Source organism: Balaenoptera acutorostrata, chromosome 14, assembly GCF_949987535.1.
Source record: "Balaenoptera acutorostrata chromosome 14, mBalAcu1.1, whole genome shotgun sequence".
NCBI lineage: Eukaryota > Metazoa > Chordata > Mammalia > Artiodactyla > Balaenopteridae > Balaenoptera > Balaenoptera acutorostrata.
In genome coordinates this window covers 22,055,644-22,072,299 of record NC_080077.1, presented here as the reverse complement: position 1 = coordinate 22,072,299, position 16,656 = coordinate 22,055,644, and the positions used below count along the sequence as shown (strand labels likewise).

Below are 16,656 nucleotides of genomic sequence, written 5' to 3'. Positions count from 1 at the left end.
GACTCTTAATTGACACTGGAAAGGGTGAAAGTGCTTTTTCAAAAGAAAGAAAACTACTAGTGATATACCCCCCATGGGGTACCATCCATTTTGTTAACTCAATTTTTTATTCCTTTTGTTAACTCAGTTAAAATTTTGACTATGTATACTCCCCCAAAATATTAAATATTATGGAAAATTAAAAATTTTACTAGCATGGTGAGTTAATAGGGATAGTCCCTGAACTTAACCAAATAAATCCTTCTTTAAAATATTTATGCATATAAAATTCAGCAACATTTAAAACATTGTATGCTCCAAGCCTTTGAATTAATTTTCCTTTGAGGAAGGCACTGTGTAGAGGAAGCAATATTGGACACATACAAATTAAGTGAGGTTGATCTATTGAAATGTAGCTGGCAACGATCCAGCTTCCTAGTTTGCTTTCAGTAGTTTATTTCTGAGTGCATGCATCTTTAAACTAACTATGTAGCTTGTTTTTACAGGAGACAGATAGTGGGAGATGGCCTTAAATTGACTCTTGCTTTGCAATCCAAAGTATATCTTAATGCAAGTTCCCCTGTGTTTATCTAATAATGAGGTTGGACAAGAATAATGCTGCCTCAGATTGCAATGTCCAAGGCATTCATTAAAGTTAAGAATCAGTGCTCTTGCAGAGAAGCTTTATGCCTAATGTTGATCAGCCCTTTATTGTGTGGAGTTTGCATGTATTCAAGTAGCAAGGAGCTCACCACAAAGGCCACCAGGTGGGTTTCCATGGTAGCAGTCCTTCTTTTGTTATTCCCATTTGAAACATAGACAGTATCCAAATACTCACCATGTCACTGCTTAATGAAAAGAAATAGAATATTGGTAATGCCAGTAGAGTCAGGAAGCTGGTCTTTGGGTGCAACACCAAAGGAGGACATGCTGTCCCCTCAGGTTTTCTTTTAAGCAGCTGTCCATGAAGCGGGACTAATGTCCCTTTGATCTTATATTATGTCCTATTAATGACCTTCAGTGGCCTCATGTCATTGCTCTAGGGACAAATAGAGCTAAATGATGACCAGGATAGTGCTGAATCTTACGAAAGACAAGTTTGTGATTGTAACTAAGAAGAGTGCAATGTGAAACTAGGGAAGAAAAAAATCAGCTTTTTAACATATAAAGGATAACACTGTGGAAAGAAAATTGCTTCTGGATTTTTGTTGTGTTTGTGTAGGTGTTCATCTTTCCTAGTGACTCAACACCTGGATTTGCCCACTGTGTCTTTGTTGTTTAAAAATAAATGTAACTGGGAGGTGTCATTCCCATTGGTTGTGAGTCAGTTATTGGAGTTCACAGCAGCACATGGGAGCTCTATGATGCAGCCTGGCTTGTTCTAACAGAGATCGCTGGAGAAGTCAACTGGTACTCAGTCATTCAAATAGAATAATTTACTAAGGCTTAACATTATTTTTCTATTCAGTCCTCCCAAAACATCATTTCTGCCACTTACTCAGGAGAGAATAAAAACTGTAACTCTTAATTTAATTTACTTTTCTCCCTCCCAGAGACTAGGAGATCCGAAAACGTTTATGAACTGGTAAGACTTTAGTGCTTTAATTTTAGCTACTTAAATTCATGAAATCTCCACAGGGCTCTATAGGGCTTTCCCTTGTAGTACTAGCCTTCATCATAAATGGCTCAAGTAAGTGTAAAATACGTGGAGGTATGTAAAATTATGCCAGATATTAAATATATTTTAAAATACTTTAAAAAGAAAACTTCAGTGAGATCGAGAGTAGGAATTACTATGGAATTGGATAAGAGTGTGGCTGGTGAGACAGAAATGGAAAGGACCCAAGACTGAGATGGAAGAAATTTAAACTGAATCAAGGGTTGAAGGTTTCCAGCTTGAAGTTGTTGGGAAGCATCCATTTACCTTTCAGGTGGGATGGATGATAGAGGAAATGTGGGCTTTCCCAATGAACAGAGAAGAATGAGTTCAAGGGAGAGATTCAAAGTCAGCAGTACTAGAAACTGGGGGACTTACTGGATACCAGAAGGAGAAAAAGCTAGGGCAAGCAATTAAGGTCTTGCAAAAGAAAAAAATTCTGAGGTCAGTGTTCATTTATCTATAGTTTCCATTGCTTTATTTACAATTGACTTGGATTACAAAATGTTGAAAGGAAAAACCAACAACCTAGAATTCTTTATCCAGCAAAATTATCGTCCAAACGTGAAGGAAAAATAAAGATTTTCTCAGACAAAAAACAAACAAAAAAAAAAAAACCTGAGGCAATTCATTGCCTGCAAACCTGTCCTAGAAGAAATGTTAAAAGATATTCTTTAGGATTGTAAGGCAACTATACTTCAATAAAGATGTTTAAAAAAGAAAAAAAGATATTCTTTAGGGAGAAAGAAAATCATGAAGGTCAGAAACTTGGATCTACGTAAAGAAAGGAATAACATAGATAAAAGAATAAGTAAAGATGAAATAAAATATTTATTTTTCTTACTCTTAATTGATCTATTAGAGAAGTGTTCCTCAAAATTACAATAGTAACCATGTATGTGGATAAGTGAAATGAATGACAATGAAGTTATAAGGGATGGAAACGAGGAAGTGAGAATACCCTGTATTAGGTATCTGCACTACCTATGAATCAGTATTTGAAAGTGGACTTATATTAGTTATGAACATGAAACACTAGAAAAAAATTGGAAAAAGAAGTATAATTGATATTCTGAGAGAGAAGAGAAAATGGAAGCATGTAAAACACTTAATTAAAACCAGAGAAAATGGAAACAAGGGAGAAGAAAAAAAGAAACAAAAAACAAGTACAATGAATAGATGCTACAAACAGTTATTAGTCCAACTATATCAATAATCACTTTAAATGTAAATGTTTAAATACATCAATTAAAAGACAAAGATAACAGTAACCAAATATGTGTTGCCTACAAGAAACCCACTTTAAATATAAAGACATAGATAGGCCAAGATTAAAGGGATGGAGAAAGATTTAACAGGCTAATACTAATCAAAATAAAAATGGTTTAGCTATATTTATTTCAGACAAAGCACACTTCAAAACACACAAAATTATCACAGATAAGGAGAAGCACTATATAATGATAAAGGGATTTATTCTCCAAGAAGACATAACGACCTTTAACGTGTGCTTCTAACAACAGAACATCAAACCATGTGAGGGAAAAACTGATAGAACTACAAGAAGACATATTCAAATCCACTATTATAGTTGGAGATTACAACAACTGTTTTTCAGTAATTGATAGATCAAGCAGGCAAAAATTAGTAAGGATATAGTTGACCTGAACAGCACCATCAATCAACTTGATCAAATTGACATATATAGAATACTCTATTCAACAAGAGCAGAGTACACATTCTACTCAAGCTCACATGGAACATTCACCAAGACAGATAATATTCTGAACCGGAAAACACACCTTAAATTTAAAAGAATAGAAATCATACAAAATGTGTTCATAGTCCACAATGGAATTAAACTAGAAATTAATAACAGAAAGATATCTAAAAGATCCCAAAATATTTGGAGTTTAAGTAATATGCTAATAAATTACACAGGTCAAAGAAGTGTCAAGAGAAATTTAAAATATTCTGAACTGAAAGAAGATGAAGATACAACTTACCAAAATTTATAGGATTCAGAGAATGCAGTGCTCAGAGGTTAATTCAGAGCATTAAATGCATATATTAGAAAAGAAATAGATCTAAAACCAATAACCTAAGTTTCCACTTTAAGAGACTAGATAAAGAAGAGCAATTTAAACCAAAATCAAGCAGAAGAAAGAAAATAATAAAAATTATAGATGAAATTGAAAGCTGGAAATTGATAAAACCAAAAACTAATTCTTTGAAAAGATCGGTAAAATTGATTAAGCTCTAGCCAGGCTAACCAGGAAAAGAACAGAGAAGACACACATTACTAATATTAGAAATTTAAGAGGAGTCTCACTACTGATCCCATGGACATTAAAAGAATAATTAGGGAATATTATGAACAACTCTGTGTCCACAAACTTGATAATAACTAGATGAAAGGGACCAATTTACCAAAACTCACAGAGGAAAAATAGACAATCTGAATAGGCCTACATCTACTAGAGAAATGAAATCAATTTTTAGTAACCTTCCAAAGCAGAAAGCTTCAGGCCCAGAGGGTTTTACTGGTGAATTCTGCCAAATGTTTAAGGAAGAAATGATACCAATTCTTTACAATCTCTTTCAGAAAATAGAAGCAGAGAAAGCACCCTCTAACTCATTTTATGAGGCCATCAATATCAATACTAGAGAAAGACATTACAAGAAGGAAACTTACAGACACATATCTCTCTTGAATATAGATGTAAACCTTCTCAAAAATATTAGCAAATCTAATCCAACAGTGTATAAAAAGTTTTATTCACCAAGACCAAGTGGAATTTATTCCAGGTATGCAAGGCCAGTCAACATTGCAAAATCAATTAATGTAATCCACCACATCAACAGACTAAACAGGAAAAATTGTATGATGATATTAATAGATGTAGGAAAAGAATTTGACAAAGGCCAACACCCATTCATGACTTAAAAAAAAAAAAAAGAAAACTCAGCAAAGTATGAGTAGAGGAGAACTTTCTGAGGTTGATAAAGAACATCTGTCAAAAAAACCCACAGCTAACATCATACTTAATGGTGAAAAACTGGATGCTTTCTCTTTAATGTTGGGAACAAGGCAAGGATGTCCCCTCTCATCATTTCTGAAGTCCTAGTGCATCATTCCTAGCTAGTGCAATAAGACAAGAAAAGAAGGTAAAAAGTATATATAGATTAAGGGAAAGAATAAAACTGTTTTTGTTCACAGATGACATGATTGTCCATGTAAACAATCCCAAAGAATTAACAAAAAACTCCTGGAACTAATTAGTCACTGAATACAAGGTCAATTGATTTCCTGTATACTAGCAATGAATAATTGGTATTTGAAATTGAAAACAATACCACTCACACTAGCATCAAAATAGTGAAATACTTAGATAAAAATCTGACAAAATATGTACAAGATTTATATGCAAAACTATAAAACACTTGTGAAAGAAGTAAATAAGATGTAAATAAGTAAAGAGAGAGTCTGTGTTCACGGATTTGAAGACCCAATATTTTTAAGATGTCAGTTCTTACCAGCTTGACCTATAGATTCAACACAAGCCCAGTTAAGACCCCAGCAAGTTATTTTGTGGACATAAAAAACTGGATCTAATCTTATGTTGAAAGGCAAAAGACCCAGAATAGCCAATGCAATATTGAAAAAGAAGAAAATTGGAGAACTGACACCACCTGATGTCAAGGCTTACTATAAAGCTACAGTAATCAAAACACTGTGGTCTTGATGAAAGAATATACACAAAGATCAATGAAACAAAATAGAGAGCCCAGAGGTAGAAATCTAGTCAACTGATACTTGACAAAGGAGCAAAGGTAATTCAATGAAGAAACCATACCTTTACAACAAATTGTGCTGAGACAGAAGTCCTTATGAAAAAAACTGAATCTAGACACAAACCTTATACCTTTCACAAAAAATAACTCAAAATGCATCATAAATCTAAATGTAAAACTCAATACCATCAACTCCCAGAAGAAAACACAAGGAATTTGGGTTTTAGATACAACACCAAAGCATAAGGAAAAAAATACTGAAAATGTATGCAGCTTCCCAAAATATGTTACAAATGTATTTGGTGGGCAAAAAATAGGAAAAAAAGAGACAAGAGATTGTAACAGAGCTGAACCCATATCTTTCATCTTAGGAAGTCAGAAGATAATATCTAAAATTGATAAGTCAAGAAACAGCAATATATGGGTATTTTTAAGAAACATGGGACTAAAGATAAACGAAACAGCTGAAATTGTTGAAATGTGGCTTCCTCTGGGGAAGAGGATGGGGCATGGGAAGGAGACTAAGGGCTGCAGCTGGATGGGGCAGAGAGTTTCTGCTTTTTTAACTTCAGCTTTATAGAACTTTTGATGGTTTAATTTGGACAAAAATTAAAATGAAGTTGAAAAATGAACACTACAACTCGACTTAAAAATAGTAATTGACTATTACTCCTCCCTCGCGCATAATGCTAAGGTGTCATCTAATGTCTGTGTTACTGTTAGACTTGGGACCCTGTCTCAAGGGCAGGGATCACATCTACTTCACATACTGCTATATTCATGTCTGACACATCCAGGCCCTGATATGTATTTGTTGAATGAAAAAAAATAAAAGAAACATTTAGCAGTTGTAGAAGCAGCACACAGAGGACAAATATGACAAATAATGCAGAGATGGCCTCACTATAACTTGACACAGGGCACTGGCACAAAGCAGGAGCTCAAGAAATGTCTGGAAATGTTGCTGTTTATTAAAGAAGGTTGGCAATTAGAGAGAGGTTGGATCAAAGAAGATGTAATCATGGCAGGGATAACCCAAACATTGTTTGTAACCTAAAAATAAGAATCTAGGCGAGGGAGATGCATGAAATGTGCTAGAGAGACACTAGAGATCATTTCTGCAAAATATGGAAAATTATGATTTTCTGTTGTGGGTATACCATGTTCTTCCTCCTCCTTTTCCAGAGGTAGTAGTTTAAACGCATGGCTTTCTCATTCCTGCAGCCAATTCTGATGATTGCTTGGGCCATAACAATCCCTTGCTGACCACCCTTCCCACCTCCCTCCAGAAAGAACACATCTTCCCTATGGTGTTCAGAAATGTGTCAACTTGATGTTCGGTACCTGTATGCTTTGAGAACGTCCATCCAAATGATTAAAGTTAAGCAAAACCAGTCATGAATTTTATTAAGGGAAATTTGAACTGAATTCTCTCCAGGGCAACATCACCATAAGACCAGGTAGGCTGTAGAAAGTGGGACCCAAAGGAAGCCAATCATTTGAAACCAGTTTAGACGTGTGCCAGGACATTTGTTGTGGGAAAATATTCTGAGGTAGCTTATTGGCCTGCCTTTGTGGATAAATTACTCTGATATTTGTGATTTAGAATCAGGAAGAAAACACATCCTCTCATTACCTCATTACAGGAATTCATTTTGGGAGGCACACACAATTTGCCTGTTTCCCCAGGGATGGGTGGAGGGACTAGTAACCTTGAAAACATCTTTGTGTATGAGAAGTTTGGGAAAATATTCTATATTTCTGCATAAAGAGAAGCAGTGGAAAGCTTACTCGTTTGTTTGGTTTGCTTGTTTTTTTGTCTAACCTAAGTTGACTGTGCTAAGAACTTCACACTATCTAACGACTACAGCTCTGAGGGAAGCAGTACTGTTTACACCCTTTACCAAAGGGGAGACCGAGGCTCAAGAAGTTCAATAATACCCAAGGTGACCGGACTACCACGTGGATGGTCTGCAAGTTAATCTGAAGTATAAATGGCACAACTACATGAACAGGACCCACTACATAATTTGTGGGGTCCAGGGCAAAACAAAAGTGTTGGAGCCCATTGTTCAAAAATTGTTACGAATTTCAAGATGGTGACAGCAGAGCATTAAGCCAACTGTGAGGCCCTTCTGAGCACAGGGCCCCATGTGTCTGCCCCCATAAACCTTGCTCCATGTATAGATACATCCCAGGTTCTATAAATTTGGGCTAGCTCTAAGGAGAACATTGAAAAGACTTTGATGAATCTTAAATTATGATTTTACCTTAAAAGATTGTCTTGAAGAATACTCTATTAAACCTGCAGTAAATGAAGAATTATATAATTATGTCTGTAGCTTCTAAAATTATGTCTGTAACTGAGCTAGAGGATGTTTCAGCACTGCTTCATATGGGATGCCTCCATCTGGTATTTGCCTGTGAATTAACACATTAATTCTCTAGCACCACCATACACATCACCAAGGAGAATTTGTTGAGTCCCGTTTTCAGAGCCCTGTTCTCTTCCAGACAAATGTCCTTTGTCATATTCCCTGGGACCTACAGCCTATTCAGTGGGAAACTTGGCACTCCTCCTCAAGGACACACCTTTGCACCCCGACTGCTGCTTGCTCCCACCTGGCACACAGTGGGGACTCAAGAAATGTTTGTTGAATAAATCAGTGAGTACCTGAACTCCAGAACACTTCAGAATTCTAGATTCTCAGAAATGTAGCAAGAACCAGTCTCCATGCAATCAATACTCAGGCGATGTCCAAGGGGCCTTTAGATTGGCCCTAAAATGAGACAGTTAGATCTAAAGGGAGGGCTAGGTCTAAAGTCAGCATTTGAGCCAAAGGTCAAAACTACCCTTGAAAAGTCCTTCAGAAGCATCAGGTTGGAGGTACCATGTGAGACACACAGAATCCGCTGGGCAAGAAGCTGATGCACATCCTTTGTCTAACCCGACCTTGGGGCACAGGCTCATTGCCTGCCAAGCAGAATCGTAAATTCCAGTAGGCTAACTGCACGTATGATGTGACTGTTTCTTAAGAGGTGAGTCAAAGCTTTCTCTGAAGGAAGTGTTTAATCATTTTATCCCTGCAGTGGCTTTTCTCCCCTTGGGAGAAATTGTAAAATTCGATTTCTGAGTTTTATAAGAGACTCAGTCTTGTGTTAAAACGTCACCAAAACTGATTTATCTTACATCTTGTAAAATTTCTATATCTCACACATTTTCTACACTGAGCATGAGTTGCTTTTATAGTCAGTGGGGAAAAAAAGAAAAAAATTTACACAGAGATTTCAAACTTGGATCATTTTTTTTGGTTCCGAGCACATTAACAGCTGTTCCCATCCACTGTATCCTAGTCTTCAGAGCACGAAGGGAGCCTGGCATACAGGCTAAGAGCTAAACCGCTCAGGTGGGTATCTCCGCTTCTACACTTATTGACCCTCTCAGGGCCTTGGTGTCTTCATCCGTAAAATGGTACTAATATAATCCCTTCCCCAAAGATTTGCTCCTATAAAACACTTAGCACCGTGCCTGTCATTAAGAATTCAATGTCGTTACCTATTAGCTGTTACTGCATATGAGTCTGTGTCCTGTGTCTTTTGCGCTAATAGCCCAGCTGTCAAATAGCCTAGCTCCTTATTTAAATGTGAATAATAAACTCAGTTTTTCAATCCTCTTTCAAATAAACTAATCTTAAGAACTGAAAGGTTATCTGAGGTAAGATAGGTACATGTGTCTATCTAGGATAAACAAGGGTGACAGAGCCAAAAAAGGGAAGGATGATATTTCTCCCTTACTACAACTCCTCAAGGGCTCCAGTGACCACTGCAATTCATGGTCTATGTGATAGGATGAAATTTGGCTATGGGACAGAAAGAGCTACTGAGCTTGACAAGGGCAATTTTTCTTTACTTACTATTTATCATTTATACCTAGTCAACCAAAGTAGAGTTCAGTGATACACATACCACTTGGAATCTGAATTTTTTCTTGCTTCCACTTTGTAGGTGGAAAGTCAGTTTTCTAATTATTCTCAATTCTCAAAGATACTGTGATAATAGATGCCTACTCTCCCCTGGAACCACTTGTCCACTGGCTTCAAGGCACTACACTTCTGTCTTTCTTCCATGTCTCCAGCCCATCTTTTTCAGCCTCTTTTTAACCTCATCCTCCTCGAACTACCCCTTAAATCTTGATCTTTTTCGGGGCTCTCTTATGGACATACTTCCTTCATACTGTGTATTCTACCTTAATCTGTTCTGATGGCCTCAACCACCATCTTTTTGCCAGTGAACCCAATATCTGTATTGCCACATCAGTCCTTTCTCTACAGTCCAAACCCATGTAACTGCCTTCAAGATATCTCCACTTGGATATCTTACAGATGCCTCAAACTCAACGTGTCCAAACTGAATTCATCATCCCCCCAAATCAGCTCTCTGACAGCATTCCCTATCTCAGGAAATGGCAACACTCTCCACCCAGTTAATCAAGCCAGGCATCTATGATTAATCCTTAACTCATCTCAGTTCCCTCATTGCCTAAATCCAATCAATCACCAAGTTCTCTTAATTCCATTTCCTAAATCAGTGCCTTTCACACTAATTTTACTGTAAATAAATGAAACATCTTTTGCATCATGACCCAACCAGCATGCAAACACACACACACACACACACATACACACACATACAAGTGAAACAGAAGTTTTGCAAAAAAAATTTTATCATCGTTATATGCAAGGCTTTCTGATATTTTCTATTATGTTTTCTTCTGTTGTTGCTTTTTAAAATGCTAGTAACCAGTGGGTTACTGGCAAGTGTTTAACAGCCAGCTCTCTGGAGGCGAGGCAAGGAGAGCCAGATATGTAGCATTTGGCAGTTTTTGGTATAAATACTCCCACCATGGTTGAATTTAAGCCACCAACTAACAAGCCTGCAAACATCCTAAAGATACCAGCTCTCCTGACCATATACAGCATGCAACTGCTTATGACCTACAGTTTTTGATGGACACTGGTCTAAATAGCTCTAAATCTACCAACTAATTTTCATTCCCAACGCTACCATTCCAGACCTGGCCACCGCCGTTTCTGATACAATTGTTTTCCAGGTCAGTCTGATCTGTTTCATATTTATTTAATACCCTTCAAAGACTTCCTGTTGTCCACACTAGGACAGAGTCTATAATTCTTACCATGGCTTAAAAAGCCACCCACAGCTTGGCACCTGCCTGTCCCTCATGCCCTCTCCCTTGGCTTCAATAAGAATGGTTTCTTCTTGAACATCTGGGAATTCACCCTTGCTTTCATATCTTTGACTAGAAAGTTCTTGCCTCCCATCTTTGTTCAACTAACTGTTACTCATCCTTCCCATCACAGCTTAAATGCTACGTTATTCATTTATTCCTTCTCCTACTATGTAACAGGCATTATGGTAAGCACTGAGGATACAATGATATGTAGAAATAGACTCAGTCTCTCACCTCACAGAACTTAGACATGCTAGAAGGGGAGAACCATTATGCAAATGAAGATATTCAAATTTAAGTACTAATAAAAGAAGAGCTTAAAAAATAAAAGAGATTCATGGTTCTATAAGAATGTATAAAATCTGACCTACTCTAGCAGATCAGGGAAAACTTTCCAATGTGATGGCTGGTTAGTTATAATAGTTGAGCTAAGCTATAAAATAGAAATATAACTTAATGAGTCTAAGGGGTGGACAACTAACAGCATAGGCAGAAACAGAAGCATGTGTAAATCCACATGGCAGGAAGGAACGTGGTAAAATCAAGGAAACAAATGAAAGCCAGTGTAAGAGGAGCAAGGTAGGAGGTGGGGGTATGAGACAGGTAGAAGCCAACTCTATGAAGGGCACTCTAGGCTTCATTAAAAATAGGGGTCTTTCGCAGATGTAGAGAATGGACGTGAGGACGTGGGGAGGGGGAAGGGTAAGCTGGGACGAAGTGAGAGAGTGGCATGGACATATATACACTACCAAATGTGAAATAGCTAGCTAGTGGGAAGCAGCCACATAGCACAGGGAGATCAGCTCGGTGCTTTGTGACCACCTAGAGGGGTGGGATAGGGAGGGTGGGAGGGAGATGCAAGAGGGAGGGGATATGGGGATGCATGTATATGTATAGTTGATTCACTTTGTTATACAGCAGAAACTAACACACCATTGTAAAGCAATTATACTCCAATAAAGATGTTAAAAAAAATTTTTTTTAATAAAAAAAGATAGGGGTCTTTGAAAAAGAGCAATGGAAGGCCAATAACATGTTTGAAGCTGGCATATAATGTGTCAGGTTTCTAGTTTGAAACACTCACTCTGGTGGTTGTGAGAATGAACTGGAAGGAGGCAAAAATAAATGCAGAGACAAACTAGAAACTATTACACTACTCTAGACAGAGATGATCACAAAAATTAAGATGTTGTTCATGGAGATGGGAAAAATTGACTTATTAGAGAGATGTGTGAGACGACCTTAACAAGACAAAGTAATGGACTGAATATATATATGTGGTGAAAGAGATGGACACAGCAAAGATGACCCCCAGGCTTGAGTTACAAAACTGAATGAATGATAGTACCATTGAATGAAATGGAATACCAGAGGAGGACCAAGCTTGTTGGAAAAAAGCATGACTTCGGCTGTAGCTGTATCGAGTTTGAGGTACCATTAAGATGTGTAAAATGAGATGTTCTGAAGACTATTTGATCAACTGTTCTGGAACAGAGGAGAAATCTGGATTAGGACATAGATCTGTGGAATATCTGTATAGGTGGTAGACATGCAGCATTAAACATGGAAGAACTCATCAACCAAGAAGACATAATATGAGAAGAGTGTTTAAAAGCCAATCCTTAAGGAAATTCAACGTTTAATGGCTGGAGTAAAGGGTGAACTTAGAAAGGAAACCAAGAAGTGCAGCCAAAAAGGTAGGAAGAAAACAGGAGAAACTGAGGTCGAAGAGCCAATATGTTTTGGTGAAGCATAAGAAAAGAAGCCAGACTGTTGGAGGAGGAGGAGTGCAAAGTACAGACCGGGAATCAATGAGTGTAGACTCACTGGAGAAGTTTGTCTTTGAAGAGAAGGAGAGGTATAGAGCAGTATTTGTGAAGTTGATGGAAACTTTTTGATTGTGTTTGAATGAAAAGCATTTGAGCATATTCATAAGCTGTGAAAAAACTGGTTTGAAAGGAAGGTGAACACTTATAAGAGAAAGAATCCCTAATGGTAAGTGTAAGGTTCACAAAAAAGCAGAGAATGATCCCTGTGCCCCCATGACACTCCTACACTTACCCTAATTCTGACTACACTTGTGTTTTCTCTGTGAATATCTGTATTCCTCGTTAGACTGTACTGCGTGAGAACAAGAACCACCCTTGCCTCATTTGCTTCTGTATCCCTAGTGTGCAGCACAACTCAGACAGGAGGCATTAATAAATTTCATTCTTTTTTTTTAATTTATTTTTGGCTGTGTTGGGTCTTAGTTTCTGTGCGAGGGCTTTCTCTAGTTGCGGCAAACGGGGGCCACTCCTCATCGCGGTGCACGGGCCTCTCACCATCGCGGCCTCTCCCGTTGCAGAGAACAGGCTCCAGACGCGCAGGCTCAGTAATTGTGGCTCACGGGCCTAGTTGCTCCGAGGCATGCGGGATCCTCCCGGACCAGGGCCCGAACCCATGTGCCCTGCATTGGCAGGCGGACTCTCAACCACTGCACCACCAGGGAAGCCCAATAAATTTCATTCTTAATTGCACATTCAAGTGAATGAAATTGGAGGTACATTTAATAAAATAGTCAACCCCAGAAGTCTCATAATACTATAGCATATGCATATATATGCATGCACATGCACACACACTATGGTTATCAATTTTTTTAGACTAAAATTTAAATTGACATCATTACCTTAAGCATAAGCTGTTTGGGCACTAAGATGAGAAGGTCTTAGAATGAGATAGAAATTGAAAGTCAACCAAGAACTGAGAACTCTCCACAAATAGATGAGCAAGGCCGTGAGTCATTTTTGTGCAGAAAATTGAGCCCTGATTATATCAAGGAAACAAATTGTGAAAGCACACAACCTGTTAAGACAAGTGGATGCATCATTCACACCAATCCAGGTGAAACCCCACATAACAGGACTTCTATATCTGAGATGGTATGATGACCTACTAAGTCAAAACAACTTAAAAGAAAAGAAAAGAAAACCTTCTCTTTGTTTTTGGAGACAATATTAAATGCCTCATATAAAGAAGCAAGTCCATGCAGGAGAAAAGAAATCAGATGTGCGTTCCTTTCCCAGCTTTGCCATTTTTAAAGACAAGTTCTTTAATCTAGTCTCAGTTTCTTTATCTGTGAAATGGGGATAATCGTACTTCATAGGGTGCTTGAATAAGGTAAGGGGGATTATATACTCAGAATAGCTATCCACTTCCCTAACCTGAGAATTTTACATTTCCATTGTCAGTTCTGACATATTCTGACTATACTCTATAAACTCTGATTTTTACCTCAGTAGAATGAGGATGACATGCTATATCTGGGATTGCTGAGAAGACTAAATAAGATAATGTGCATGAAGGTCCTTTGTGAAATAAAAAGAACTACTTTTTTAAATTGAAGTATAGTTGACTTACAATACCATATTAGTTTCAGATGTACGACATAGTGATTCGATATTTTTATAGATTATACTCCATATAAAATTATTATAAAATAATGGCTATATTCCCTGTGTTGTACATTACATCCTTGTAGCTTATTTTATACCTAGTAGTTTGTACCTCTTAATCCCCTTCACCTATCTTGCCCCTCCCCTCACACTTCTCCCTTCTGGTAACCACTAGTTTATTCTCTGTAACTGTGAGTCTGTTTCTGTTTTATTAACTCATTTGTTGTATTTTTTAGATTGCACATATAAGTGATAACATGCAGTATTTGTCTTTCTCTAATTTATTTCACTAAGCATAATTCTCTCCAGGCCCATCCATGTTGTTGCAATGGCAAAATTTCATTTTTTTTATGGCTGAGTAATTTTTCATTGTGTATATATACCACATCTTTATCCATTCATCTGTTGATGAACACTTAAGATAGTTTTCATATCTTGGCTACTGCAAATAATGCTGCTATGGACATTGGAGTGAATATATCTTTATGAATTAGTGTTTTCATTTTTTTCAGGTATAATTCCAGGAGTGGAATTGCTGGATCATATTGTAGTTCTATTTTTAATTTCTTGAGGAACTGCCATACTGTTTTCCATAGTGGCTGCACCAACTTACATTCCCACCAACGTATATTACGGTTCCCTTTTCGTTACATCTTCACCAACACTTATTATTTCTTGACTTTTTGAGGATAGCCATTCGGACAAGTATGAGATGATATCTCATTGTGGTTTTGACTTGCATTTCCCTGATGATTAGCGATGTTGAGCACCTCTTCATGCGCCTGTTGGCCATTATACAAAGAACTACTTAAATTAGGGAGCAGCAGACTACAGCCAGTGGGCCATATCCAGCCCACCCACCGTCTGTTTTTCTTTTTTTGTTCTTTTATGACCCAGCTAAGAATGGTTTTTACATTATTTAATGATTGGAAAAATATCAAAAGAAGATGAATATTTCAAGACATGTGAAAATTATATGAAATTCAAACAAAATATGATGCATCAGAATCCTTTAGGGTAGTTCAACTTAACTTCTGTTGATTCTCACAAATGCTTCCGTTTTTTTTTTTTGTTTTTTGTTTTTAATTGTGACTAGCTTGGCTTCCTCTTTTGGTAAAAATCTTTTAGTTTGGACAATCAGTCAAGGTGACCTGGGTGGGCTTAATGAGTGCCTCTCCCCTCTAAGGCAGTGTTTCTCAATCTTTTCTTTCATTATTGACTCCCTCCACCAAGGAAATTTTTAGATATTTTTTTCCTAATTTCCACCCCATGGAAATGTTTTATTGTGGTAAAATATGCATAGCACAACATAATATTTATCATTTTAAGCATTTATAAGGGTACAATTGAGTGTCATTGAATCCATTCACGGTGTTATATAAGCATCATCACTATCTATACCCAAATTATTATCATTATCCCCAACTTAAGCTCTGTACCATATATAATCATTCCCTATTCCCCACTCCCCCCAGGCTCTGGTAACCTCTATTATACATTTCATCTCTGTGAAGTATTCTAGGTATTCTAGTATCTTATATAAATGGAGTCATATAATATTTGTCCTTCTGTGTCTGGCTTATTTCACTTAGCATTAAGTTTTCAAGGTCAGAATTTCGTTCCTCTTTATGGCTGAATATTGTCCCGTTGTACGTGTATACAGCATTCTGCTCATCCATTTATCAGCTGACAGACACTTGGGCTGTTGCGGAGTATCAGAAGCAAACGGCGACTGGCCTTGCTGAAGAATGTTTGGAGTAGGGGGGTCTGTATTTGTAATATCAGCAGCTTTAAAATCTGACACGAGAGTAACTGCTGTCTCTGTCTCGTTTCCGATTCCACTGCAGGGTGTGTTGGGTGCATCACGTAACGGGGATGTGGGTGTACCCTTTCCTGGAACACATTGGCCCAGGAGCCAGAATCCTCTTCTTTGGGTCTACAACCATCTTAATGAACTTTTTGTACCTGCTGGGAGAAGTTCTGAACAGCTATATCTGGGATACACAGAGAAGTAAGTATTGTTTGGGGGAGCATAAAACAAAAGAATTGCTGCCTAAAAGAGTGTGTGCAGAGACGGATGGAAAATTCCACTGTAGCACAGGATCCCTTATGAAGAGTTTCATTTTTATAACTACCATATTAATGTGAGCTGCTGGCAGTTACCTGAAAGGTTTATTACTCACTTTGTCTTATTAGCTAGTAAAACATCCAAATCTAAGACAAAAGAAGCATGTCTATAAATTTTTATAGGGAGAAATGTAGCGTTAGCAGAAAAAAAAAGTTTAGGAAGTTCACTCTGACTAACAAAACACTGCTGTAGCTAAAGGGACCCCCCCGGTGAAATAGACAAATTATTAAATGTAACCAAACAGTCTCATTAGAAATCAGCCAAATCTCCACTTCTTACATCATCCTTCGCGTGGGCGCAGCAGCTTCCAAGAGGGCTTGCCACCACTCTGCCAGAACTCTCAGCAGTGCAGAATACCTCTGGCAAGTGTGATGAAGCAGTGACTGTCATATTCAAGACTTGAAGGTGGCAA

The 16,656-nt window shown here is 37.6% G+C and overlaps 1 protein-coding gene across 3 annotated transcripts in view; it reads left to right on the top strand.

The window, feature by feature from the left end:
• The window catches only part of AIG1 (androgen induced 1), a 230,441-nt gene that overhangs the window by 206,854 nt on the left and 6,931 nt on the right, over positions 1-16,656 (top strand). For 2 of the 3 annotated variants that reach the window (XM_057528086.1, XM_057528085.1), the window contains one exon: positions 15,964-16,127. The exons of the other annotated variant lie outside the window; for it this stretch is intronic. In XM_057528086.1, coding sequence (XP_057384069.1) covers positions 15,964-16,127 — 164 coding nt within the window. The remainder of the gene's footprint in view (positions 1-15,963; positions 16,128-16,656) is intronic. 3 annotated transcript variants of the gene reach the window in all.